Consider the following 26,632-nt stretch of genomic DNA (forward strand, 5'->3'; position numbering starts at 1 on the left):
TATGACCGAGTCGGGATCCGGCGGTGCGGCTGCCCTAGGCCTCGGTTTAGGGCGACTCTGACTGGACCACTTGTCGATGCCCCTGCTGCCAGAGGCACCAGTAGCGCTTGCACCTTCGGTGTCTGTTCGGCGGGATGCTTGAGAAGCGGGTGGTTGACTTCGCTTTTTCGCCCGAGGCTGCGATGTCTTCCTATTGTCCGAGTCCGTGGTGGTGCCCCCTTCATCGCTCTCCGTATAATCTACAGGGTTCTTGTGTCGTGTGCCTCTCCGGACATTAGTGGAAGTGGAGCCTTCGATAGTCAGGTTTGAGAGATGGCGCTTAGCCTTCCCCTTGTGTCTGCTAGCATCCGAATTTGTCCCGTCCATGTCCTCGGTAGCGTTGGTGTCCCCGAAGATATCCTCCTCCGCGCTCTCTTCTTCTTCCAGCTCTCTACGCCGGGCTGCCGCGCGCTCCATCACGATCTCTTCGCCAACACCCGCTTGCTCAGCGTCGCCGGGGTACATGGCGACGCCGTACTGCACGCTCTCCCGTAAGGTTTGGACCGCTTCGCCGACGTCCAGGTTCATGTCCTCCATAATGAGCGCAATGCCCACTTCAGGGACCAGCACGCGTTGTATAAATTCCGTTGGATTGAGGGGTGCGATGAGTTCGGCATCGAAGGTTGCCGGAGGGAACATATTGTAGAGTGTTTGCTGGATGATAAACGACCCTAGTTCGCCGTAGCTATGAGAGTATATCAGCACGCGCATGGAGGCCATGGACCGCAGGCTCGAATGAAATGAATAGTTCCTCACTATCCCGGTTGCGTCTTCTCGAAGCTGCCGAACTGATTCTTCAAACTCCCAACCACCCTGCTCCCCTTCTCCCTCACCTCCCTCGCAATATCCACCCAGAATACGCTCCTCCACCTCGGGCCGAGAGCGTGTATTTCCTCCTCATCCATATTATCCAAGTCGATCTCATACAGATCCGTGCGACCGTCCTGTATGATCTCTTGCAGTCTACTTCTCAGCTTCTCCACGCGCCCTCGCAGGGCACTGAAATCGATACTTGTAGGCCAACCTTTCGCTCGCGCGAGGGGAATCTGATGCGTCTCGAACCGATGCCGCTGGCAGACAGAGCTGAAGATGGACAGAGGGGCTTTCAAGCCCAAAGGATTGGTCGGGCGGGGTTGCTTGTATGACTTACGGCGAACCGCTGATATTATGGAGGCTAGGTGCGGTGTCGGGTTGGCTGGTAATGGACCGTCACACCACGGGCATAGCGTCTTAGGGTCGACCGAAGGGTCTAAGAATACTATGAAGGCGTCGAAGGTGAATAAGAATACTGCGAAGTAGAAGTCAGGCATGACTCACAGTTATCTATGTCTACTTGAGAAGCGTCCACTTGATCCGCGATGAGGAAGTCCCTAGAAGTAGTGATCAGGACAGTCGTTGGACAGCGTAATTAGATTGCATACACAGAGTCATTCTCGGGTACTGCTCTACGTCGCTTCTTGGCTGATCCCTCCGAATCGGTCCCTCCAGATGACCGTTTCGTCGCCCTTGGCCTAGGTGTCAGAAGCAAGTCATTTTCCTTGTCAATCACGGCTAGATCCTGTGTAGCCATTGGAAAGGGTTCCAGTCTGCGGGCATTGCTGCTGAAGTCGTCTTCTATGTCCTCCATCCAGGGGGGGTCGCTTGCAGCATGTACCGGGGAGGACAGGGGGGACAGATGGGGGAACGACCCCTGACTTGAGGTAACGGCATTCGCGAGCGGAGACAGAGTAGGAAAGCCAGAGGTCTGTTTCTCTTTACCTTTGCACTTGCTGGGAGGCGACATCCCCTTCATCGGAAATTCCGCCGGTCGACGTTTTTCTTTCTTCTGGCTGCTCCGCGGAGGAGACATTCCATCGATAGGGCAGGACTTTGCCTTCTGAGTTACCTTACCCTTACCCTTACCCTTCGCCTTGACCTTCCTCTTCATATCCGTCGTGTAATCTGAGTCGTCGGCGTCGTCTGTATCGGACTCAGATGAGCTTTGGACCTGTCGCTTGGCAGCTCCGAAAGCTGCTTTAGGTTTGGGTCGATTTCCCTTGCTCTCAGCTTCTCTTGAAGCCTGACTCGGCGCGGTAACCGTCCTGGCCTTGCGTGTACGGGCCCTACCAGCGGTCGAATCCTCGGCAGACTCGGGCTCTGAGCGCGCCGCAGAGCCCTTAACCCCGCTATATGCGGGCGTCGGCATGGGTCGAGACCCCTTGCCCTTCCCCTGCGATGGTGGCGATGGTTGCTCATGAGGACCGGGAGAGTTCCTTCGTGAGGAGCGCGAATTTGGGCGGTTAGCGGTATGAGTACCGAGGACATCCTTCGCCGCAACTGACCTGGCCCTGGTCATCCCAAGCGGCGGCCCACCAACGATTCTTTCTTCTTTGGCTTTCGGCTGGTTCTCGTCCGGTGAGGATCCTGAACCCTTGGTCGAAGTGGATGGGCCCGCGTTATTCGGGGATTGGCTGGTTGGATTGAAGGGTGCAGCAGCAGACTTCTGAGAATTACTGGCAGAAGAGGTCTTGGTACCCTGGCTGGCTTTAGGTGTGGCGGAAGAATCCCCCGAGGTCTTCTTCTTGAAACGTAGATTTGTGAGTTTCGGCTGCCTCAGATATTCAGGAACATCCTCGCCCTCGCCAACTAAGGGTTCGCGCCGCTCGCTCGTCTCGTCATCCGAGCCCCTATTAGAAGAAGAGAATAGATCCATTTCGTCTGGACTGTCATCGTCACCCGAGGAGACTCGCTCTTTTCCCTTCTTCGGTGCACCCCTCCCGTTTGACTTTGTACTCTTTGCTGATTTAGATTTCTGGCTATGCGATCGCCCAAAAGTGCTCCCGAGGTCCTCGAATGCGCGACCCTTGACATGAGTGGATTCTGGGGGCGGCTGCGACAGCCGCATGAAGGGCGCGCTCGCCAGCGTATGGCCAGAGCTACTTATTTTCCTTTGCAGATTTTCCATAACGACAAGCAAGTAGAGGACGAGGCTTGCATAGAGTGAGACGCGCAAGATGGCCGGGAAACGCGACCGTAATTGCGTCGCGGTGCAGAAGCGTGAGTGACGGCTGTGTGTGACCGCGACGCGTCCAGTGATTCTGACCACGTGAACTCCCGCTTTTGGATTTGTGGCGGAATGTGACTGCAATGAGCGTCCGTCGCTGAAGTCGAACTGAAGGACCAACATAGTTCACCAGCATAGCAGTACAGTTGAGAAATTCTTATGGAATACAACGTGAATGATTGACTACAAGAATATTGCGGGTAAAGTGCAATGCATGTGAGACGGGAATAAAATTTATCGGCCAGTCCAGCGAAAGCCGATAAACACTTGGCAAAGCTCTGCGTCTATTCGACGCCCTAGTCCTCGTCGTCGTCACTCTGGATCCAGGCTTCCGTGTCCGTGGTATCATACTCCTCCACTTCCTCCTCGGGGACCAGCCGCCACGCCTCGAACGTCTGTGTCCTGTGGTCATGGCGGACCCTCCACCTATCCGGCCTCTCGACAATATCACTCTCCACATGTTGCATGAACACCTCGCCCAGGATATCGTTCTCGTGTAGGTTGATGTTCCACCCCAGATACACCGTGTTCTCGCCGCCGTCGAGCATGGCGGTGATGCCCTGCTCGTGCGAGTACTGCATCTGGTACATCTCGATCATGCCGAGCGTAGCGCCGCGCCGGAGGAGCGAGAGTGTCTCGTCGTCAAGGTCGTCCCAGAGGCCGAAGCCATCGTCGAGGTTGAGGTATACCGTCGGGGGAGCCCAGCGCGGTTCGATGTACGACCCCTCGTAGGCCTCTTCGTCGCTCTCCGTGCCGTATCCGGGCAGCGCGGCCCACATGTCGCCCGCGTCGAACCCATCGTCCTCGCTGTCTTCATCCTCAAGGTCGTCATCTTCCGCGTCATCGAACATATCCTCGTCGTCCAGCTCTTCCTGGGTAGGGAAGATGCCCGCCCAGGGGTCAGCTTCGGGCGGCGGGCTCGGCCTATTCGCTTGCGACGGCGGCAGCTTGGACTTGGCGACGGCGGATGCGATAGCCTTGAGGATGAACAGCGGGACCGGTCTCTGGCGCACGGAGGCGCGGCATGAGGGGCAGGATTTGTGCCGGAATAAGATATAGTCGGGGTCGTCGTCGTCGTACATGTCATCCTCGTGGGGAGGAGCAGAGCGGAACCAATTCTGTAGGCATCCTTGACAAAAAATATGCCCACATGGGGATACACTAGAGGGGAGGTTCATACACCATGCGCGGAAGACGGGGAGACGGCGTACACAAAGGGCTGGACGAGGTACTCAAGGCATATCTGACATTGCAAATTGTTTTCGATGATGGATAGAAGCTTGAAAGGACGATTAAATAGGTCATCAAGGAGGACAACGTGATAAAAGCACCTCTTCTGACTTCTTGGACTTGGATTTGAGCTTCTCCATCTGTTGTCCTTGTTCCTTCTTCGACTGTAATAGAAAACGTTAATGGAGAGACCAGATGTTAGCAGTGGAACCTGGCACCTTATTCGCAGCGGTCAGCTCTTGCTTCGTTTCCTCGATAGCCTGGTTTCCATTAAAATCGATAGCACGCGTGTGTCACGGACACGGACTCACCTTGGTCTGCTTCCCTATAGTCTTCTTCATCGTGTGTATTTGCTATATGCGCCGTTCTGCTAACTGTCGCAGCCACAACGCGGAGTCACTCACCTTCTTCAATGCCTCATTCTCAGCCTTCAGTCGAGCAAACTCAGCAGCTGCTAATGGCCCGGTGAACCCAGTTTGCCCAGGCCCCTCATCCTCAGTTAACGTGGCTGCAGCAGAACGCGCCGGTGAGACCCCCTTAGAGCGCCGTGGTGAATCCCTGGACACCGATCTCTCCCTCTTGGAGCTCTTTGCCTGAGCTGTTCCTTGTCGATGCCCGCTAGCGTTCTCCGGACGCGACTGAGACTTGGCACTATGCTTCGATCTATTCTTCCTGCCACGGTCGACGGGCGTCTCGTCAGTATTACTGGCTTGGGGACTGGACGCAGGGATGGAGGACCACATTGCGAACAGAGCTTTCTTCTTCTTCTTTCCATTCTCCGTCGATGCGACCGCGTTCTGCGCGGTAGGCCTTGGCTCGGGCGAATGAGACTTGCGTCGGCGAGACGTTGATGCCTGCATCACTGTTGCTGTGGTCCTCGACCGATTGCTGCCTCCTGGGCGACGAGTGGGAATTTGCGAAGTACTCATCGTGGATTTAAGTCGCGCTTCGTTGAAATTACGGTTCTAAGCGTCGTCGACAAGCCACCCTCACAGAACAATGCCGGTGAGTCGTGAGCAGCACCGAATTGGAATGTGGCAAGGCTCGGTCACGCGCTAAGCGTGAGCCGAGTATGTAGACTCCTTCCCAGTTTTCTTGTCGGTGGCTGCCGAGCGCGTGAGAGCTGGCGCTGCTTTAGGATCACCCTCCCGTCATCTCCTTTGGTCATCTCGTACATTGCTTCCTGCATCGCTGCAGCGCTCGGTTATTGTCGTACGCGCTTTCCTAGCCCTCTTTCTCCTCTTGACACTCTTTCTTTCGCCTGTTACCGACTGGCTCCAACGACGATATCCGGTAGATGCACGAAGAGCAAGATACGTGCCGGATATGCAGCGCGCCAGCCGAACCCGACCAGCCATTATTCCACCCCTGCAAATGCTCGGGGACGATACGCTACATCCACCAAGACTGCCTAACGACGTGGCTCGCACATAGCAAAAAGAAGACGTGCGATGTGTGCAAGCACCCGTACTCGTTCCAGAAGGTGTACGCGCCGGACATGCCGGAGCGACTGCCACCGCTGCTCGTGCTCAGGCGGCTCGCGCAGCAGGCGTTCTGGGGATTCTTATTCTGCGTACGTGCAGTGTTGGTAGCTATTGTGTGGCTCGTCATCCTACCCTGGGTGACTCTGTGGACATGGCGGATGTACTTTGCTATGGGAGAATCCACGGCATGGTGGATAGCCGACCGCCCAAGACCGCCTTCAAGCTATGCCTCAACCATATTCGACCGCTTTACTACCATTGATCGAAACGAGACCGCGCATTCTCTCAACGGTACGTCTATCTCGGAGCTGATGGCCCACCCGACCTGGCGCAACCTCTCGGCAGACATCTTCACCGGGCAGATCATTGCCTGCCTGATCGTACTTGTCTTCGTGGCCGTCTTCCTGCTCCGGGAATGGATAGTTCAGAACGCGCGACCCGGCGTGCTTGAGGAAGAGGACGTACACGTACCGCTGCCCGAGCAACCGGCACCCGCGGTGGATCCTCCGGTGCCTGCTATTGAGCCTCTCCCGGCAGAGGAGCCGCCAGAAGCAATTCTCCGATACGCGCAAGTGATGCCTAGCGGCCCTGCCTTCAACGTGGACACGGACACCGAGGACGACGACGACAGCCTCGAGCACGGGCGGGCGTCTGGGAAGCGGCTGCACAGGAGCGAGGGGAATGTTGCGAGGGCACGGGTGAGACACAGTCGCCGTAAGCGGGCCATGAAGCGACCCAGCACCTTTGTGGACGACGATTCGGACCAGGAAGATGAACCACCTGCACCTCGATTCCGCCATCCACATCCCGAACGTTTGTATGCCCGCGGATTGCCCAATAGAGAGGACAGGCCGGTTGTGCGCCCGAAGAGAATATTTGAACAGTCTCCACAGGGTCCTCCTCCCAGCGCGCCGTTTACATTCTCCATGCCGATCGACAAGGGTGCTATGATTCCTCGGAGTGCGTCCGAGCCCTCTCTCGAAACCCGCGGTGCTCGACCTTTTACGCTTCACCGTACCCTTGCGCCGACGTTTAGGTCGGAGGGTGCTGCCTCTCGCCCTCCGCGCCAAGACGATGACGATTCTCCAGAGCCAATCAAGTCAGAAGTTGAGACGCACGCTCTCGATACCCACGAGGATCTTATGCAGGGCGTGCAGTCGTTTATGCTGGGGCATGATGTCCCTCGAGACTTCCTATCTAGGTTAGACTCCTACGTGCCAGTAGCGGGCCCTTCCTCCGCTGCAGAGACAAGAGGAAACACTGATTCCACGACAGTCATGGGCAATCCCGAACCAGCATCAGCAGCATCCTCAGAGTCGTGGATCGACGTCTCGTCGCCCACCCCATTCTCGTTTGCACCTCCGAATGCTGCGGCGGCGAGTCGCATGTTCGCGTCCAGCCCCGCGACGCCCCTGCCGTACCCCTTGACTTCGAGCCCTGGGGCAGGACCAAGTACACCGCGCCGGCCGCCACTACCGAGCGTCACCCTGTCGCCGGCGAACGGCGGTCGTGCGTCACCTCGGCTAGTCCCTCCCAGTCAGAAAGCCACTCCTCTCACTTCCCCTAGTCTAGCAACGTATCGCGCCCCTGAGGAGTTCGAGCAGGGATCTTCTCAGCTTATTGGCGGGTACTTCGACCCGCAGATGCTGGAGCCGGAGAAGACGTTGGACGAGGACGAGATAGTGACCGAGGAAGAACACGAACATTACTTCCGGCTGCCGGAGGAAGAGCAGCGGGACGTGCAACACGAGGATGGGGAGCACGACCATGACCATGATGAGCATGAACACGACTTCACCCCTCCTCCCTCGAATGTGGAGTCTGATGAGGAAGAGGTAGATGGGGGCTTGGTCAGGGTGGACGTTCTGGATCCGGCGCGTAGAGATCATCACCGTGAGGAAAGGCAGGAGGCGGCGCAGCAGCCTGAAGCTCCCCCGCAACCCCAGGCGGCGCCTCCGCAAGGCGTTGACCCGAATGACTTACCTGAAGGCGATGCACAAGATGACATGGACGGCGCGATGGAAGGTGGGTGAGGACTACGCACTATTGCAGCAACATGGACTAATAGCCTCAATTAGCCATCGGAATGCGTGGTCCGGTATACGGCGTACTTCAGAACGCCGCGCTTATGATCTTCATACTCGATACTACGATTGGCCTCGGTGTTTGGATACCGTTTACTATCGGGAAGTCCACCGCACTGCTTTGTGTACGTTAGGTTCGCGCTATCCCGATTCCGCTGCTTACTGACGTTCTATGGCAGATGGACTTGCGAAGGCTCATTCATATCATTCATTCGCCGATCCGTGCTATGCGTCTTATCACCGATCCCGTTGTCGATCTCTCCTTATTCGTGTTAGCTAAATGGGTTGTGTCGCCGATCCTCAGCATCGTGAGTGTGGTGGCTCAGATTGGTTCGTGCTCCGTACTAAGCACAAATCTCTAGATCGATGGAAACCAATACTTGAAATATGGCACTTCTATGGTATTTCATAAAGGCTTCCGTAAGTAATAGAATCGTTGACTCATCCTTTACAGTTGAGCGGCCTGGCGCAAAACGCAAAGGCAACCAACACTACGACGGTTTCCAGCCCTAGCGTACCTGCGCTCACTTACGCTGCGATCGACCGATTATTGGAGTCGAACTCCGCGGTCGTGCGTGCCGCCGAGCCATACTTCGCTGCGTTCGGGCTGTGGGTACGGGAGACAGCAGCCAAATTCCAGGACACATGGGTTCGTCTAGCAATGGGAGACGGCATACCCGAGAGGGTCTTTGCAGTCGGGCTAGGCTACATAGTTATTGGAGTATACTATACGCTCTACTTGAATGTTCTCAGCTCGGGGAGCGCACAAAGTGCTGGGCGAGCAATCCGTGGGGTGGTCCGCCAGCAGCTGCTCATTGTGAAGGTACGCCGGAGTGCACTCTTATTTAGAGTCTTAACTCAGCTCCCTTCCAGATGGCCAGCTTCATCACCATCGAGTTAGTCATCTTCCCTCTGGGATGCGGCCTGGTGCTGGATTTGTGTACCATCTGGCTGTTTCCCGAGGCTACTCTGCAGACACGCGCTATGTTCTTCCGTTCAGCGCCTGTGACAGCGACATTTTACCATTGGGTCGTCGGCACCATGTTCATGTGAGCCCTACACCTTGCAAGTGTGTCTCCTTTCTGTCTCACCAGATTTCTTCAGGTATCAATTTGCCGTGTTGCTGGCTGGATGCAGAAGCATCATGCGTCCGGGTGCTATGTGGTTTATCAAGGACCCACAGGACCAGAACTACCACCCTATCCGCGATATCTTGGAAAGGCCATCCTTCACTCAGTTACGAAAGCTCTTCGTTAGTGCTGTTATGTATGCAGTCGTCATTGCCTTTGGCGTTGCCACGGTTTCCGCGTTGGTTCTCGTTGCAAGCAAGTCCACCCTCCCGTTAAGATGGAGGATCCGGTGAGTAGTCCAGTCCGTGCCGGATACGGTTGCATCAGCTGATGCTATTATTTAATCAGACAACCATTGTCGGACGTTCCAATAGATCTTCTGTTTCTGCATATCGTGCTTCCGTACACCATGGATTACTTCCGTCCAAACAAGGCGCTCGGAAAAGCTGCGAACGCGGGATGGAAGTATGCTGCAGCTAGGTTGCGATTGACGTCTTACATGTTCGGGGAACGCGTCCCTAGCGAAGAATACACCCCGAAGAACCGCTTTGGTCTACAGGGCCTGACGAAGATGGAGGTGGTTGAGGAAGGCATTCGCGACGGACATTTTAGGCGCGTCCCTGCAGATGATAATATTGCCCTGCCGAGAGAAATGAGGGCTACGGCGGAAGTCACTGAACATGGTGAACCCGCCAATGAGGAGGCTGCCCGTCTGATCAAAGTGCAAAATGAGGAAGCTCAGAAGGCCAAGAGGAATCCCAAGACAGATTACACCATCGTATACATCCCGCCCAATTTCCGGACTCGCATACTCACCTTCATCTTCGTGGCTTGGTTAGCGGTATGCGCGGGTGTCGCTGCCGTGTTCATTGTACCGATCCAGCTGGGGAGATTGTTCTTCGGCGTTTTCATCGAACGGGAAGTCCACGACGGGTATAGCTTCTTGTTTGGGTTCTACCTCTTATGGGGCTGCTACCTCGTGGGTTACGCAGTGGACAGGCTAGACAAGCGTAGGCAAAGGAGAGGCGGCGAAGAGCCACGAGCTGAATGGCCGCTCTATCTGCTGAAGCGTACGTTGCTCTGGCTCTCGAAGATCGCATACATGGTCTTCACTCTGGGGATTGTCTTGCCTATCTTGATCGCGCTTGTGTTCGAGTTCTATCTGATCCTACCTTTCCGGTACACTGTGGATCCTGCCTTCGTGCCCCGGATCCGTCTGGTAGATATGTGGGCACTCGGGCTTGTATACGCGAAGATCGCCATCCGGGCGCAGAGAGCGCATCCGCCAGATCATCGCTTCTTCGCAGGATTCGCCAATGTAAGTCTTTCCCTATCCGTTTCCTTGCAATTATGCTGAGTTCGTGAATAACCAGATTACTCGCAACGGATGGACCCATCCTGACCCCGTCAAGGCCACCAAGGAAGTCATTGCCCCTCTCACAGGAGCGCTACTGGCAGCACTTTTGTGCCCCATCGGGGTAGACTGGCTATGCAGACGGTTGCTCAGCCTGCCATTGGACAACCGCTTCCTTTGTGAGTGTTCCATTATCATGAGCAGTGCAAGAAGCTGACTCGGTGACATAGTCATGCACGTCTATCCAGGCATCTTCGGCGTGATCGGGTTGTCCCGTCTTGCTAACAACGCTTGGGTTGCGCTGTCTGCATGGTCGCAGACGATCAGGGATAAAGAATTTTTGGTCGAGATGCGACTGCAAAATATGGAGCCTGAATCACCGGCACAATCGACTCCTACACCAGAACCGACGAGTAGTTGATGATTGGAGGGAATAATCATAATACACCTACATGTACCGCTGCTCGCATACTAGCATTGTAACTTTGGACTACATAATTTATTCAGAATCTAATCGTGTTACGAGTCCTCATCGTACATCTACAACTTTCCTGGACCGCAGGATCTTCAGAGGCTGCTGGCCTGCTGGGTACGTACTCATATAGACAGCTTTTCGGTTTGATCCACTAATGAATTCTCCGACTTCACGACTTCCTGTGCCTGCTCAGATTGTAAAGGCTGCACTGCAAGTGCGTCCGGGTTTCCTCCAGTCATTCCCTCGACCGTGACTGCAGCCTCCTCCTGTAGCTTATCGTATTCCGGATCCGGGCTATCCCACTCCGGCAAGGGAACTCGATTCTTGCCCTCGATGCGTTCCACTTTCTTGAAGAAAGATGGTTCCAAGTACCCTTTCGCATTCCCTGGGGTCAAGACGACGCCGTTTTCGGACAGGAAGAACTCGATCCCGGCATCGATCGCTTTCTGTACGTTGATGTAGATGAGGATTTGTGAAGACCTGCGCATGCCTGAGTGAAATAACAGGTCGATTCAAGGTTTTCCGTGCAATGAAGCCTTGCCTACCGCTGAGGACACCGGATCCAGGGACGCCCTGTGCGAGGTGAATATGGTTTCGTCTCATCTTCGATAATCCCTTCTGAGCTATCGGTATGCACTGTCAGTGTGAACGAGAGAACCTCGTAAACATGTCCAACCTATCAGCGACCATGCTTCAAGAGTCGTTCCATGCACAGCGATACCGGTGGGTATGTCCCATGCCGACGTAATGCGCTTCATATCAACTGCCACTGTCTGAAGAATTCATCTGAGAAATGTGCGAAATGTATCGGTAATGGGGCATATTAACCTTGATGGAGTGACCCTGGTTCGCTCGTATCCACCATACCTCTTCGTTCGTCGGGGACTTGGGATCCGGTTCCTTCACCATCTTGTATCTCTGTTTGTCATTGTTCTTCACAATATTTTCTACCGTCTCGAAATCCACGCCCTGGAATTTCTTCGAGGCTAGCTAGGACAGCGGAGTCTATCATTTCTAGGATGAACGGAGGATATGATTGCAAAGCTCACGATGTCGGATACTCTTACATAGCCGTCAGGACGCATCTCAATCTTCTCGGACTGTGCACCGTGTCTGAGAATCCACGACAACGTCTTGCTGACTCGGATTTCGGGTGAGTCTCTGGGATTGCCTCTCATCCTGCCGCCCTTCTTGGATGATCCCTCCATGTCAAACTCGCGAGATTTGAGGGACAAGCGGAAATCAGCCAGAGAATAGAAGATGGGCCCGCCTGGCCTTGAGAAATGCTTGAGGTAAGGGAGGCTACAACGCATACACTGAAGCAGTGGCAGCCACAGTGATCGAAGATTATCCGACAGATATTTTGGCTTGATTTGGAAACTGACCTGCCATCCTGGGTTCCCCCATTGTCGCTGCCACAGCACCCCGCCACCGAGAGGCGAGAGCGCGTGCCAGTTACGTTCGACGAACCGCTGTCCTTCACACAGCACACAGTCTGGTATTCCTTGAGCGAGAAGTCAACGTAACAATCTGTACTTTCCTCGACTATCCTCCCAATTCATGAACGCGGGGGGTCTTGGAGAGACTCGGGAACGAGACGAAGAAACCGCTCCAGGCAACAACCCTGTTGAAGCACAGCGACCACGGAACTCGATCTCGTCATTCATATTCATATCCTTTATTCTATTTCTCTTAACGAACCATAATGGTGCGGAACTAGTAGCTCAGAACCAGTACCGGGATGCGCTGCGGTCGTATAACTGGCAGCTGGGGAACTATTCGGCGTGGCTGAACGGAACGGAGAGTAATTTCACTCTGGTGAGCGCAATGTTGAAGTGGAATATCGCATTGGATTCAAAGGAACGAATGACCTAGCCAGAGACCGAGCCTTTGCTGGAACCTCTGATCCACTCTTTCGTTGCTCCGGGGAATGAGCTGAATCCGTCCACGTCCTCGTACTACTCTAATATCACCGGATACATCCAATGCACTCTCCATTTCCACAACATCACCACTCCACATTCGTTCAATAGCTCCGAAATGCCCTTGCCAGCATGGGCGCCGCTGGCGGACAGCCTCATGAAAGGTGCGAATATGACTGAACTCGTCGAAAGAGTGAGTGTGGGCGGGTGGAATCTGTCTGCGCCGAAGAAGCTAGGATGGAATGGCGCTGAGAAGTTCGCTCCGACGAGCTGGCGGTTCAATTCATCGACGCCTCGGGAGGATGTCGCTATGGTCCATGTAAGCTGCTCTTTCGAATTTCGCGCCCCATAACTCTTACGTGTGTGTAGGGACGTATGGATATGACAGACCCCAACACGGGCGCAGAGTTCCGCCTGACATTCGAAGGAGTGCATTTCCTGAAGAACGGTTCGGTATACGGACTGGCGGAACCGGGAGAGTATGTACTTCAGCGGTTGTGCTGCTGTTCACAACTCATGCCTTATACTGGCTCAGCATCAGCCCTGATATCCGACTGTTGCCTGGTGTTGTCCCGCAACCGTACAAAAATCTTACGGCGCAGCTAGTGGAACCTGAGATGGCGAGGCGGGTCGCGCGGCTCCAGGCTCAGCTCGATAGCGGGACGATGGACTTCAGCGTCATAAACGGTGAGCTTGTGTACTGTTCTCTCTCATCGATATCGCGCATCTGACATGCCAGAAGACGATCAATCGCAGTCGCGCCCTCGCTGCTCGCTCACTCTCTTCATGCAATTGAAGCCTACCTCTATTCCTCGCGACCGCATGAGAGAGCTGGAAGCAGAGATGCTCAATCCTACCGGTATCACGACCGTGAAGGACCCCGGAATTAAGATCGAGGGGGTTCTGGTGAGCAAAGAATGCGGATTTGTATGGGAACTGCAGGACGGCGAAGGCGTGAGGAGTGCTGCTTGGTTCAGAATGGTCACTACATGTAGGCTGTCGTTTGTGAGAAATGCTAGAGTGTTGCTGACATCCTTGGCTTGTAGATGCGGGGATTGCAGCGCTCGTGTACCTGTGCCTGCTCGGCCTTCTCGCACGTCAAATGAATGTATCAAATACGCCGACCAACTTGTCCCGGCTGTCTCGGTGGTCCTTCTTGACGCAGGCCTTAGCCGATTCAATATTCTTTGCTGGGGTAAATTTTTACCTAGCACGACATTCTTTACCAGCCATTATCTCAATACGCTCCTTCTAGCATATTACCTTCGCTGTAGTCACCGAAGGGAAGCCGTCCGTCTCTTTGGCCGCTCCTGCATTCCTAGCGTGTCTCTTGTTCGTTTACGAGGCGGTATGCAAATCTCAGTCAGGCACGTCCCTTGCAGCTCTCCTGACGTTCTTTCCCCTTCCAGCAATTTGCCATCTTGATCTTCCAGATCCAGGCTCCAGAGGACTCCGCGCCTGTACCGGCTCCTGCCGCAGCTAGGCAAGCAGGAGAATCCGGGGATGCGAGCCAACAGAGCGAGCCCGGCGTACCCTCCCCCAACGTTAGTTCGGCGCCATCTCTCTCGGATCGTATCCGATCGATATACTCTCGAGTGACATCCCATCCTCAATTCAAGCTATGTGAGTGCATAGTTCAGCAGCGGTGAGACTGGCCGCTCATGTGTCTCAGGGTTCACGCTTGCTGTTTTCATCGTTTTCGTCATACGTATAAGTATCTACCCCCCGCTGGCACTGTTTGTGTTGGGAGGTATGTATGCCGGCTTGTGGATTCCTCAGATCTACCGCTCCGCCAGGAGGGGACGGACGAGTGGCATGAATATGGAGTATTTGGTGGGAACGACGATATTGCGGCTGGCTATTGCGTATTGTAAGTCGCGTTTCCTGGCTGCGAAGAAAATATTTGACACCGCATCCCTTGACAGACTTCTTAGCCTACAAGGGTAATATCTTGGATATAGAAGCAAAGGGTAAGTTACGATTAGCCTCGTTGCCTACCCCATTAACTCGGTTTGTACAGAGTGGTTCTGGCCCTTGGCGGCTGTTCTCGTTGCAGAAGTCCTCGTCATCCGTTTGCAGGAATTATTCGGACCCGCTTTCTTCCTCCCGAAACGGCTCTCAAATGTTCCCACTTACGACTACCACCCTCCCATACCTCTGCCAGACCCCGAGGCACCGGAGCAGTCCTTGGGAGACTGTGCCATATGCATGGACGCTATCCTCGTTGACCCGGTCAATTCGAAGAGAGCTAGGTCTAGCGATGGTAAGGAGCCTGGGGACTTGGACCTGGGTGGCTTGCTGAATAGGGTGAGCCGGGGTGCATCCGGCGGGAGGAAGAATTATAGTTTGGCGCCGTGTCATCATTTGTTCGTGAGTAGTGTTGTCGGTCGGTACTGATTTCCATGATACTTACGCGATGAATTTGCGTAGCACACAGAGTGTCTTGAAAGGGTACGTGGCTTGTTTGTATCTCATATTCGTGGCACTGAATAAAATAATCCAGTGGTTGGCCATCAAGGTATGTCTTGTATCGCACGGGATCTGCATATATGCTGAGCATTCGAGAAGAACATATGTCCTCAATGTCGGAGACCTCTTCCTCCTCTGTAATGGGTCTTCTATACTATACGGGTGTACCATTATAATATACATTGCATGTAATCCTATGGCACTCTGGATTCTTGATCTGCGCGTCCCGACGCAAGACCTGCAACAGCGCTCGGAGAATACGCGTCGTTGAACTTCGGCGACGGAGATGTCACTACGGCCATGTCATCCTCATCATTGTTGCCACCGCCCACTGCTTGACGAAGACGAAGAGTAATGATAGTCATCGAAAGACAGCAATTCGATGAAGGAGCTGCGCCCAGACATCGGACTTCGGGAGGGGAGCAAAGATAGACCCACAGGCTCAGCTGTGACGGGTACGCGACAGACGTACTTGAGAGGAAATTGCAAGGAACTCTATGCACGCTATTCGTTTGTTCGAATTCTACAGATCATTGAACATTCTGCACGCTTTGTATGCCGGTTGCGGATTTCGGAAGACAGTGCGAGGGCAGTAGACTTAGCGAAGTAACCAGAATCGGGGCTATTTACAAGCCGAGGCCGATATAGATGGTTGTCCTCCAGCGCTTGAGCTTCGATGTCTGGCGCAGCTTTATAGTTCTGGGTAATTTATACCGTCATAGCAGTTCGCTGCAGTGGGGAGGGTATTAGGTTTGTTGAGTGCTATATTTCACACGTGAGCGAACGATGGATAGATGCGTTTGATGTTGTTGATATCATACCTTTTTTTAGCTCCATAGTTTTCACTAGTAAGTCCTAAGCACCGGCGGGGCATATCCGTCGCTCTCCTTCCGCTGGCTATTGACCGCTTTGCCGTGCCTGAGATTTCCTACTATGTTCGACCGAACCTTCGACAACGAAGATGGTTGTTGAAGCGAGAGTATGAAGCACTCATAAAACGAAACACCCAATCAGCTGACAACACGGTTTGAATACAGAGCATCGAGGCAATCAAGCACATGTGGGAATATTAATCCCCTGAGATGCAGTCAGTCATGCTGCCACAGGTCGCTAGACCTTTCTGTGTGTCAATTCATATCGGGCGCCAGCCCCAAATTGCAATACCTTAAATGCAGCATCAGTATCGTCGAGACAAAGAGATCAACAACTTCTACTCACCCAGACTACACCGCGATCTTGGTATCCAGAGGTTTGATACTCCTGCCGAACTTGGCTGAGGCAGAAGTATCCTCGGACGGCGTCAGCGGACTTAAGCCACGATTGGCAACATGCACCTAAAAGAAAATCAGGGCCCTACGCGTGCAAAGGCGCGGGGCTATCAGAATGAAACATTGTCATGTCTCTCAGTATGATCATAGCGAGCAGCAAAAATACCGCTTTCGTTCGGCTACGTTTTGCAAAGTCCAACTCGGACACCGAGTATCACTGAACCGACAGCAAGCACGTACCAATACAGCTTCGAGAAGCATAGACGTACCCAAGCACCAGCATGCCTTTTCCCGATCCATCCCGCCGTACCGACTAATCTAATCCCCATCCCCACCACCCCTGCGCCTCCTCACCTTCCCCGCCTCCCGTCGCCTCCTCTTCCAGTCCCTCGTCATCTCACCCTTCCCCTCCTCCCACAGCTTCTTCAGCTCCTCCTCTCCCAGGGGCTCGTACACCCAGCCCCGCTCCCTGAACACGTCCAGCGCGTCCTTCCCCCGCCCCTTCGTTCGCGGGAAGAACAGCGGAGCCTTGGGGTCGAGGGTGACCGGCTGGGATTTTTTGGGGGCATGCGAGGAGGGGAGGACGATTGCGGTGGGTTGAGGGGCGGAAGGAGCGGCGGGTGCGACGTCGGTGATGGACGGCAGGGCGAGGTCCTCGTCCAGCTCCAGATCGTCTATGACAAGGTGACCTAGGAGAGAGAACCCGACTGTTGATGGAACATCATCAGCATGCTCGTCATGAAGCAGACGACGGAGAACGAGGCGCACCCTCTTCCTCCCTCGGCGCGAAGAGATCTTTCAGCTTCGTCTGACTCTTCTCCTTCCCTGAGTCCTCTGCGGTACGCCTGTCATCTGCTTGCCCCTTTCCTGCACCATCCTCGGTATGCGGTGCGGGATCCATACCCGCATCTCCCTCATGGTTACTGCCCTCCTCCTCGTCATCTCCCTTCATACTCACATCCTCGTCCTCTTTGTCTACAGCCTCACCGGCGCCCGCCTCCATCTCCACGTCCGACACGCTCTCTCGCCCGCCCCACTCCTCCCCATCCCCGAAGAGGGCCTGCAAAATCCCGAGCGAGCGCGCCTTCTCCTGCGCAATCTCGTCCGACTCAGGCGGGCCCGGGGAAACGGTGCGCGGCGGGAGGACTGCAGGGGACTTGACTTGCGCGGGCTTGCCCTCGCTCTCGCCATCCCGTCGCTCCTCATCGACGCGATGACTTCTGCTCGCCTCTCCATCCTCTGCCTCTTCCTCACTCTTGCTCTCGCTGTCGCTGTCGCTATCCCCTTCTTCACTCACATTCCCCGCTTCTAGGCCCTCCATGGCCAAGTCCCCTGCAGCGACGCCCCGCACACCCCCCTCGCCCATCCACGCCCCCTTCAGATGCACACTCCCATACCGCACGGGGTCAATCGTCCTCCTCCGCGCACGCGTGGGCGGGTCCCTCTTTTTCGCCTTCCTCTCCTTCTCCTTCTTCTCCTTCCCCTTCCCCTTTGCACCGACATCCTCCGGCACACCGAGCGGCTTCTCCGGCCGCATCCGCACGAGCGTCACGACGCGCCCCGTCTCCGTCACGCGGAACACCTTCTTGCTCTTCGCTTCCTCGGGGGAGACGGGGTCCATGGAGGGCGCGTGCACGCCGTGCACGCCGCGCGGACGTTTCGGGGGACGCGCGGGGGGCGGGGCGGCGCGTTCGCGTTCGAGTCTGCACGGGATGAGCGTAGGTACCGTGCAAAGATATGATACGATGCGAGGGAGGGGAGGGGAGGGGAGATGTATGGGTGCGAGTGGTCGAGACGGGTAGAATACAAGTGCCGGCAGTCATGTACTCACCTCTCGCGAAAGTCAGGCTTCGCCTCCCCGAGGCGCAGCTTCGCGCCCTTCCACGTCGCCCCGCTGAGCGCGGTCATACCTAACTTCCCAGTGCGCCGATCCGTCAGTCAACCGTTCCTATCCCCCCCACCGCTAGTAGAATATTTGGAAGAAAAATACTCACACCTCTTCACGCCGTCCTCCCGCCCTACGACGTCGACGTATCCGAACCCCCTCGGGCGCCCGACGCCGTCGAGCTTGTCGAAGCCCTCGATGGCCGTGGCGGTGATGCCAAACGCCTCGAGGCGGGCTTTGAGGTCGGCGGGGGTGATGGCGGGGGTGACGCCGGAGATGTGGAGGCGCTTGGAGATGAGGGGCGGGTCTGTCGACTGGGACGAGGAAGGCATCGTTGGGTGGGTGGTGTGAGTTGGAGGAATGGGAATTTGGGATGATCTTGAGAATTGAGGGAGGGGGTGAAGCGATGCGGAGTTCGCACGCGGTGGCTGGAGGTACTTCACAAGATTCGACTTCGACTTAATAGATCCCATCCCACCCCCCCCGCATCAGCATGGAATGCTGCAGTGTGTTGTCCCATGTAGGAACACCTGTGACAAGGGATTGCGTCTGAAGTAGTGACATAATACAGGTTCGTAGGATACAGGTGTGTGCTAGGGATACAGATGAGGATGTTATACATGATGTAGAATGTGTCCTAGTAGTAGACTAGAAAAGAAGGTAGGGTATATATGCAGGACTTTAGTGGACAAAGAAGAGCTTATAGTCTGGTAGGCAAGGGCTGGCAGAAGGCACCGTCCATCTTCGACAAGGTATGCCCGGTAACTCGGCCGTTGGACCAAGTAATCGCAGCATCTACACACTCACTTCCATTTCAGCGCATCAACCACGAGAAGTGCCATAGAACGCACATTTGTCCTTGCGGTCCAGGAGGCGCGCGGTAATCCGATACTTGACTAGGCCCAGCGGGGCCAGCTCCTCCTCCCGCACTGTCCCCTCTACCACGCCCTTAAGCAAGTCCTTCCAGTTCGTCAGCACGACCCTTGTTCGTGGGCGCTCGAGGACCGCGCACGCATCGGGGACGCGGGCGTCCCCGCAGGTCAGCACGCACTGCGCGACGCCGAGCCCGCCGCGCTTTATGATCTCGGCGGTCTGGGCTTTCAGCGCCGGAGCAGCAGGGAGGGGCAGGGGGAGGATGGTTGCGGCGGCGATCGTGAATGCGGGCGAGGTCGGGGGGAACGAACAAGACGGGCGGGACAGGGCGAGTGAGAGGAAGTGGGTGTGGATGCGTGCAGGGAAGACGTCAAGTTGGAGCGCGTGCGTGGTGGCGAGATCGAGGATGCCGCGATGGATCTATGAAGAGAAGGTGAGTGTTTGGAAGAAGATGGAAAGTTGCAAGACGAACGAGTGCCCATTTGCGAATTTCGGCAACGAGCTGACCTTGCTCGCTCTTTCGAATTTCGGCCTCGACTTTGCAGGCGTCTCTGTGGAGCCTCCAGTGTTTCCTGTAGCATTCCTTTCCCTGTATACCACGCCGGTTAGTTTATCACGCGGAGCAAGTATCTCGGGTGCGTACACAGTAGATGGCAGTCATGCAGCCTGTAATATTGTGCCATGATCAAGGCCGACTCATGCGTAAGTAACGGCTGTGCAGTAGCTATGGAGAGGAGGAACATACGGGAACACCTGAGTATTTTCTCGGGCACTTGGAAGCACCGCCAGCATTCGGGTTTCGTGGGTCGAGGAGCCATGAAAGAGAGAGTAAGAATTACAAGTAAGTAAAAGTATTACCAAAAATGTTTATGGGGAACGAGTGACGGTAGGCCTGCGACCGTAGCTCTGACAAGACGCGTCCGACGCGCTCGGCCCAGTTCGAGATCGAGTCGCGCCGGCGTCACGTGAGTGATCTCGCTGGAATCCGCGTTTACGCAACGTGGATTGATCAAAACGACAAGATCTCGGATCAACTCCGAAAGCGCAGTCAAAACCTAAAATAGACTCGGGACTTCGCGGGCAGAATAGCAATCCCACAAACCCATCCATCCCGTCCGTATCCCGGCCATCCACGTCTTCCATATGTCAGAAAACATACCGCACAATTGCGGGAGAACCCATCTCATCTCCAACTGTTATTGACGAAATACTGCTGGATCAGCGAACTGCTGTATATCGGGACCCGGCTCTAAATATATCATGTACCGTAAAAGCCAAAGCAGCTCCACGGTTCTCGATTCTCGCATTGTTCCATTCCCGGCTCATCTCCTATATATACACCCAAAACTCGAACCGTTCTCATCATCCAAACAATCTTCCCTTTCCTCCTCCCGCCACGTCCCCCGCCTGAGCAGCGCTCACCACTGTCCTTCACGACACCCCATTCTTTCTTCGCAGTCGCGGTTTTAGTACTGATCGACTAGCCTGACATTCTTTGCCGAACGGGAGAGGATTCTATAGGATCTACTACCACTCCAACCGCAATCATGGTCAAAGTTACTGCAGTTGTGCTTGCGCTCTCCGTAGCCTGCGGTGCGAGCGCGTTGCCCTTTACGAAGCGCATCGCACAGGTCATCTCCGACTCTACAACAAAATGGGAAGCCGCTTGCGTACGTTCTCCTTGCCTTGCGACCCATTGCCTCTGAAATACTAACTCTCAATTTTATATGCGAGCAGAACGCAGCAGGCGGCGGCCAGCAATGCAATCCCACCTCGGTGAGCGCCTTCAGCACCCTCCTCGCCGCTGCGGGGCCCTGCGACCAGCAGAACGCGGCCGACACGATGGTCGACCTCGCCAAGCAGCTCAACAACGACGCCGACATGATCAAATTTGCGCAGATCTTCGCGCAGCAGCCGCGCAACTCCGTGCGTCCCTCGCCCTTCCTTTCACTCCCCACACTAACATATTCCCTACGCGATGCAGCCGACATCGCAGAGCGTCCCGTACTGCCAGCAAGCCCCGAAGAACGCCGAGCTCAACGGGCTCTACCAGTGCCAATACCAGTCCGCCGACAAGACGACCTTCGTTGGCGGGCTCCAGGTCGGCGCGAACGGCACGATCCCCTTCGGCATGAACGCCCCGCTCAACCCCGCCGGCTCGTGCCCCGCGAACCCGTCTGGCCCCATTGCGGACGGGAGCCAGCTCACGGATATCACGAGCGACCCGGGTGTGGGTAACTCGACGGCGAGTGCAGGTGGTAACTCGACAAGTACGGCCAGTGCAGCGGGTAGCGCGGTCAGTGAGGGCGTGTCGAGTACGGCTGCTGCAGCTGAGGTGTCGAGTGTCGCGTCTGCAACCGCATCCTCTGCCACATCCGCGCCCACCGACGACTGCGACGACGGGGACGACGACGAGGAGACGTCCACTGCTGCCGCTGCTACTGGCGCCAACCTGGGCGTGCAGGCATCCGCGACGGGGTCGGCTTCCGCTTCGGAGCCGACGGAGACAGACGACTGTGACGACGGGGATGACGGCGAGGAAACCAGTAGCGCTGCTGTCTCTTCTGCTACTGAGACTGCTGCTGCTTCTGCCACAGAGACCGCTGCTGCGTCTGCTACAGCTGTCGCTTCCGAGAGTGCATTGGCTTCCGAAACTGCAGCTGCCTCAGCAACTGAATCCGCGTCCGCCTCGGAGCCCTCTGAGACGGACGGCTGCGACGATGGAGATGACGGCGAGGAGACGGGTACTGCGAGCGGTGCCGCCTCTGCTACTGCTAGCGCTGCTGCCTCCGCTACCGGGAGTGCAGCCGCCTCTGAGAGTGTAGCTGCCTCTGCTACTGAAAGTGCCGCTGCCGCTGCCACTGCTAGCGTGGCTGCATCTAGCACAGCTGCCGCTTCGGAGAGCGCCGCTGCATCCGTCACTGCCTCTGCCGCTGCCTCCACTGCGTCTTCCAGCAGCGGCGGCAGCTTCCAGCTCGCCAACGGCCAGGCCGCGCAGCAGCTGAACGCGAAGTTCCAAACCCTCACCGCCGACTCGTCGTGCAACGGTACGTGTTTCCTCTCCCTCTCCCTTCCCCTCCTTACTAGGACTCACATTTTCATCTTCGTAGAGGGCGACAATGCCTGCATCGGCAGCAGCTTCGCGCAGTGCGTCGGCGGCAAGTACGTGACGACGGAGTGCAACACCGCCGCGGGCCTGACGTGCGCCGCGCTCCCGCTCGTGAACAGCGCGGGCACAAGCATCACGTGCACGACGCCCGCGGACGCGCTCGCGCGGATCGCGGCGACGGGCGCGCAGGGCGGGCTGACGGGGTCGGGGAACTGAGTTACCTGGCCCGGTTCCTTGGATGAGATGAGCCCACCGTGTTGGTTGAGCTGATGCGGGTGGGTGGTCGGCCTGTGGTCGATTTGTTGTGAGGCTTGAGGCCTGCGGCTTTGCGCTGGAGAGTGTACGAGATGTGTATTCGGTTCGTGTTTTTCTCTGTATCGATAGTTACGATGCTCTCTTGTATGTACTGTGTACGTAGCTTTGATGAATTCGACGCCGTGCGTCCTTCATGTTCTGTCGGACCTGATCTAGCTTGTGTGTCGTCCATCCATCGCAGCATGTTGTGAGACAAGGAAGCGTGGATTCTACCAAATAATCATCATACAGATGAAGAACAATGGATTCCGATGCAGTACACGAGGGTATGGATACAAGATGCTCCGGAGGTATCATGAATGAGTGAGCGGTTCCTCATAGTACCACCAAGGATGACTGGTAATAGACAATCGGACACAAGGAAATATAGCACCGGATCCGACCAACTCTACAGTCCTTTGGGTGCTTTTACGAAAAGATCCCGGTAACGGCTCGGGGAAAGTTGAGATCCGTTTTGAACAGGATCGCGCCTGAGATAGCGCATTTGGACCAACTTATAGCAAGTACACGCAGTCCAGTAACGTCGCGTACGCGCGCAATGGGGCGCTCGGGGCGGGCCAGCAGTCGCGCATCCGCTGCACGCGCCTCGCGGGCAGCAAGGCGGACGCGTGGTGGCTACCAGTGCGGCACCACGCGCGCGTGCTCGCGCTGCCGGTCAAGAGGGGCACACGAAGCGCGCAGACAAGGCGAAGGCGATCGACCTGTTCGTGACGGCGAGCCAGAGCGGCTCGAGGGCGGCGAGCGGGCGCAGTGGGAGAGCCTGTTCGAGCAGGTGCCGGAGCCGCTCGAGGAGGAGGAGCGGCAGGAGTGGATCGCGAAGCTGGATGGCGCGGCGTGCTCGAGCGACGCGTTCTTTCCGTTCCCGGATAATGTGCATCGTGCGAGGAGGAGCGGCGTGAGGTACCTCGCTGCGCCTGGGGGGAGCGTGATGGATGCGGAGTGTGTCAGGGCCCTGCATGAACGTTGAACACGGGATGGTGTTTGCGCATACTTTGCTGCGATTGTTCAACCATTAACAATGTGGCTACTCGAACTCGCAAAGTGTATATGTGTGCAGCGGCAGGGTGCCTATTGGCTTTGAGACTGTTGTGGTCTTCGGACCCCGGGCATACGGTTGTGCATGCGGCCAGCCATGAGATTTTATGCCTGTCACACTTGGTACTCAGGTGCGTGGATTGCTCTTGTGAACGGCAAGGATATGGATTACCTGTTAGACTGGTAGTATACAATGCAAAGTCTATGAGTCCTGTGGATGGGTCTTCGGAAAAAGGTCATCGACCATCTTCACATCGTGAGATCTCTTGATTATGGCACCAGCGACGGCATCCTGGTGTCGAGGAATGTCCGGGCTGATGTTTCGCGGGTAGCGGACCTCGCCTTCTCGCCCAGCCCAATCCCAGTCGACCAGCAGAATCCTAGGCTGGCCATCCGACGCGGCATTGCGAACGAGGATGTTGACGTCTCGCACGTCGCCGTGGACAAACCCGTCGTTATGGAGCTTGTCAACGACCTCCCTCACCGGCTCCTCGAGCTCCTCCGTCTTTCCCTGCCATGCATACAAAGGCGTGTAGTCTGCAGAGACGTCCTCCATAACGACCATATACCACTGGTAGAATTCCTGGACATCCAATAGGCGCGGGGCGAATCCTAGGGCGACGGCGCGAACGTGTGCTTGTCGCGAGTAGCGCAGCGTGTACTTGACAATAACCTTCCGCGGCGAACCTTCATACTCGCAGTCAGCACGATACAGCCGTTTCTGCGGGTACAGAGCTTTGACGTAGGTGAAGTTGACGATCGTTCCGTCCAGGATGAACGAGCGCGGGAAGGGGTATTTTGGCTGCCGAGAACGGTCCTCCAAGAGTGATGGGTATTGTGCCGATAAGGACGCAGCAGCAATGCGCAGCGCCGCGATGGCGCGTGCACCGGCCTCCATCTGTTGTATATCGGTATTATGCGCGTTCAATGAGACAGTGGCAAGCTGCTGCACAAAAGGTTTGGACGTTAAGACGGCGACGGAAATGATCATCAATGTTCCTGTAAACAGAGTCAGACAGGCAAGGAGTGCAAGACGCATGAGCCATTACCAATCTGACAGATCAATATTGCGGGGAAATTAAAATGAACTAAATCCATTCCCTTCAAGGTACATTCTCGACAATGTTCAAGATAACAACGGGCTGCTTGGACATGGGGTTCAGTGTGGATTTTTACCAGTTCGTTCTTGATCTCGTCGATCCAGTAAATGAAACGTGCGCCGCTCATGGGCACGCACATATCGCCATCAGTTTCATAGGGACCGATCCGGCCCGGACGAGGGAGATCTGGCAAAACTTGCTGCAAGATTGTATGAAAGGCATTCCGGCGAAACAGCTCTTTCGTGAAAATCCCTTTCATCACTCGCCGCAGCTCATAGAAGACTTCCCAGTCAGTATCGCTCGGCGTAGCACTCGACAAATCGTGATGCAGTTCGAACAATATCTTGTCGAATAGGGACGCCGGTACTGTGGTATCCAAGGGTCGCCCCGTTTCCATTGCTTCACATGAGCCTTCCACGGTCTCCGATGAAGGCGGCTTCATTGGATGAGATTCGAAAAATTCCATTCGTTCGTCACGGAGGGACGGCAAGTCACCAAGAACATCCCCGTCTTCCGAAGAATGCTGCTTTGGAGCTGCCAAAAGGTTAGAGTCTGCGGACTGGTGCTTACATCGCACAACTCACGGGGGGCAATCACAAACTGGACTTCATGACTCAAGGGACCCCATGGGTAGTGGTCGCAGAGGAGATCCCCCATCCGGACCTCGGTGAGTTTGGTAAGGTCCAAGGTGCTTAGATCAGCATCTTGGCTTCGATACTCAGGGGGCAGCTTCGGAGTCGTATCAGCTGTGATGCGATAGTGTGGGTATTGGTATAGTACCTTGTAGACTTTTGTATCTGATGCATCCCCGACGAACAGCCGAATTGGGTCTTGAGCATTGAGGCGAGCTTCGCATGAAGTGATTGTGCCTGTTTGCATGTTGTACAATCTGAAGATGAAGGGCTCAACTGCACGGCGTCAGCATATCGAGACTTCTCAGTTGCCCATATCCTCACGTGAGATGGCAATAAAATGAAGCTCTTCTTCGCTACGGGCCCGAGCCTTCGTAATCCACTTGCGTGGTACATCATCCAGAGGAGTATCTCGCGGGTAACTTGAAGCATGTTGTTTGCGGACCACGCCAAGCTCACAGTAAATACCAGGAGGTGCCTAAGAAGGCATGAGCCTGGAGGACAGGTAAGTACATGACACGCACCATCCATAAGTGGGTTGATTCGGGCCACCGGAGATGGTTTTCGATAGCACTTTTTAATTTTGATGTTGGCAGTGCATCATCAACCGAGATTTCAAAGACTTGTGAGCTTTCGGTGGGGTGTATGGATAGAACGTTGAGACATATTTCAGGCATGGCTGTGGAAGAAAGTTGAGACAGCCTCAGACAGGACGTTGGATTAACGTGCTGCAATAGGACCCCTGAAAATACCGATGGAGGTTAGATACCAATTCCGTAAAAAAGTGAGGTCTGGAGGCCGTATGTTAGATACGGTTGCGGTAAAATGTGGCGAAGCGCCCAAGAGGCCGGATACTTTAGTCCCGGTAGAATTGAGGCTCAATATCCAAGGTCAGATACCATTGTGGTATATACCCGGCTTCTCCCGGCACTCAATCACTGGCTTGTGCAGCCACAATTTGCCCCAATAAATATTTGAGCTGAGATTGCACTGTTCTGGCAACATTGGGCCTATATATGGCATATTGTAGCGGATAATGCCTTATTTTGATCAAATTTGGCTAAGAAAAACCCTTGTGACCAGATCAAAATTCAGAGGTTGGATATCTGGGTCCCGGTAAATCTCGAGCCACACGGCTAGGTTGGTATCGCGTCCCGGTAAAAACAGCCAAATTACGCGAAATTCGGTCCCGGTAAAAATGAAGGAAATCAGGTCCTCTGGTATCTAACCTCCATTGGTACTTTC

General features: G+C 55.3%; 10 protein-coding genes across 10 annotated transcripts; 4 read left to right on the top strand and 6 right to left on the bottom strand.

Moving 5' to 3' along the window:
• Positions 1–474: 474 nt before the first annotated feature.
• Positions 475–1,073, bottom strand: GLOTRDRAFT_75603 (uncharacterized protein; the record flags this gene model as incomplete). The annotated part of the gene is made up of 2 exons (XM_007867230.1): positions 796–1,073; positions 475–724 (listed from the first exon to the last, which is right to left on the bottom strand). Coding segments are annotated over exons 1-2 (399 nt in total), but the record flags the coding sequence as incomplete, so codon positions are not given.
• Positions 1,074–3,378: 2,305 nt separating this feature from the next.
• GLOTRDRAFT_93105 (uncharacterized protein) lies at positions 3,379–5,172 on the bottom strand (the record flags this gene model as incomplete). The annotated part of the gene is made up of 5 exons (XM_007867231.1): positions 3,379–3,889; positions 4,037–4,200; positions 4,414–4,476; positions 4,624–4,665; positions 4,717–5,172. The coding sequence occupies 5 exons, from the start codon at positions 5,170–5,172 to the stop codon at positions 3,379–3,381; spliced, it is 1,236 nt and encodes a 411-aa protein (XP_007865422.1).
• Positions 5,173–5,609: 437 nt separating this feature from the next.
• Positions 5,610–10,725, top strand: GLOTRDRAFT_115872 (uncharacterized protein; the record flags this gene model as incomplete). Its single annotated transcript, XM_007867232.1, has 10 exons — positions 5,610–7,821; positions 7,875–8,005; positions 8,060–8,188; positions 8,243–8,281; positions 8,335–8,703; positions 8,754–8,929; positions 8,985–9,239; positions 9,299–10,268; positions 10,324–10,483; positions 10,535–10,725. The coding sequence occupies 10 exons, from the start codon at positions 5,610–5,612 to the stop codon at positions 10,723–10,725; spliced, it is 4,632 nt and encodes a 1,543-aa protein (XP_007865423.1).
• Positions 10,726–10,901: 176 nt separating this feature from the next.
• On the bottom strand, positions 10,902–11,957 carry GLOTRDRAFT_39589 (uncharacterized protein; the record flags this gene model as incomplete). The annotated part of the gene is made up of 5 exons (XM_007866590.1): positions 10,902–11,269; positions 11,325–11,402; positions 11,456–11,552; positions 11,608–11,757; positions 11,805–11,957. The coding sequence occupies 5 exons, from the start codon at positions 11,955–11,957 to the stop codon at positions 10,902–10,904; spliced, it is 846 nt and encodes a 281-aa protein (XP_007864781.1).
• Positions 11,958–12,339: 382 nt separating this feature from the next.
• GLOTRDRAFT_138400 (uncharacterized protein) lies at positions 12,340–15,381 on the top strand (the record flags this gene model as incomplete). The annotated part of the gene is made up of 14 exons (XM_007867233.1): positions 12,340–12,597; positions 12,655–13,020; positions 13,071–13,180; positions 13,237–13,388; positions 13,444–13,692; positions 13,748–13,896; positions 13,957–14,049; positions 14,111–14,324; positions 14,374–14,571; positions 14,627–14,671; positions 14,722–15,071; positions 15,132–15,152; positions 15,205–15,219; positions 15,270–15,381. 14 exons carry the CDS (start codon positions 12,340–12,342, stop codon positions 15,309–15,311), a joined length of 2,262 nt encoding a protein of 753 aa, XP_007865424.1. The 3' UTR covers positions 15,312–15,381.
• A 634-nt stretch (positions 15,382–16,015) lies between these two features.
• Positions 16,016–18,655, bottom strand: GLOTRDRAFT_121095 (uncharacterized protein; the record flags this gene model as incomplete). Its single annotated transcript, XM_007867234.1, has 6 exons — positions 16,016–16,117; positions 16,389–16,478; positions 16,793–17,145; positions 17,207–18,141; positions 18,270–18,348; positions 18,433–18,655. 6 exons carry the CDS (start codon positions 18,653–18,655, stop codon positions 16,016–16,018), a joined length of 1,782 nt encoding a protein of 593 aa, XP_007865425.1.
• Positions 18,656–19,023: 368 nt separating this feature from the next.
• Positions 19,024–19,857, bottom strand: GLOTRDRAFT_128690 (uncharacterized protein; the record flags this gene model as incomplete). Its single annotated transcript, XM_007867235.1, has 4 exons — positions 19,024–19,118; positions 19,175–19,616; positions 19,669–19,785; positions 19,840–19,857. 4 exons carry the CDS (start codon positions 19,855–19,857, stop codon positions 19,024–19,026), a joined length of 672 nt encoding a protein of 223 aa, XP_007865426.1.
• Positions 19,858–20,304: 447 nt separating this feature from the next.
• On the top strand, positions 20,305–22,521 carry GLOTRDRAFT_138402 (uncharacterized protein; the record flags this gene model as incomplete). The annotated part of the gene is made up of 4 exons (XM_007867236.1): positions 20,305–20,866; positions 20,934–21,122; positions 21,181–22,243; positions 22,307–22,521. The coding sequence occupies exons 1-4, from the start codon at positions 20,744–20,746 to the stop codon at positions 22,519–22,521; spliced, it is 1,590 nt and encodes a 529-aa protein (XP_007865427.1). The 5' UTR covers positions 20,305–20,743.
• Positions 22,522–23,158: 637 nt separating this feature from the next.
• Positions 23,159–23,587, top strand: GLOTRDRAFT_128692 (AICAR transformylase domain of bifunctional purine biosynthesis enzyme; the record flags this gene model as incomplete). The annotated part of the gene is made up of 1 exon (XM_007867237.1): positions 23,159–23,587. The coding sequence occupies one exon, from the start codon at positions 23,159–23,161 to the stop codon at positions 23,585–23,587; it is 429 nt and encodes a 142-aa protein (XP_007865428.1).
• A 270-nt stretch (positions 23,588–23,857) lies between these two features.
• Positions 23,858–26,064, bottom strand: GLOTRDRAFT_128693 (uncharacterized protein; the record flags this gene model as incomplete). Its single annotated transcript, XM_007867238.1, has 6 exons — positions 23,858–24,654; positions 24,705–25,289; positions 25,340–25,484; positions 25,536–25,663; positions 25,712–25,865; positions 25,912–26,064. 6 exons carry the CDS (start codon positions 26,062–26,064, stop codon positions 23,858–23,860), a joined length of 1,962 nt encoding a protein of 653 aa, XP_007865429.1.
• Between the last annotated feature and the right edge of the window lie 568 nt (positions 26,065–26,632).

Source organism: Gloeophyllum trabeum (assembly GCF_000344685.1).
Source record: "Gloeophyllum trabeum ATCC 11539 unplaced genomic scaffold GLOTRscaffold_00005, whole genome shotgun sequence".
Lineage (NCBI taxonomy): Eukaryota > Fungi > Basidiomycota > Agaricomycetes > Gloeophyllales > Gloeophyllaceae > Gloeophyllum > Gloeophyllum trabeum.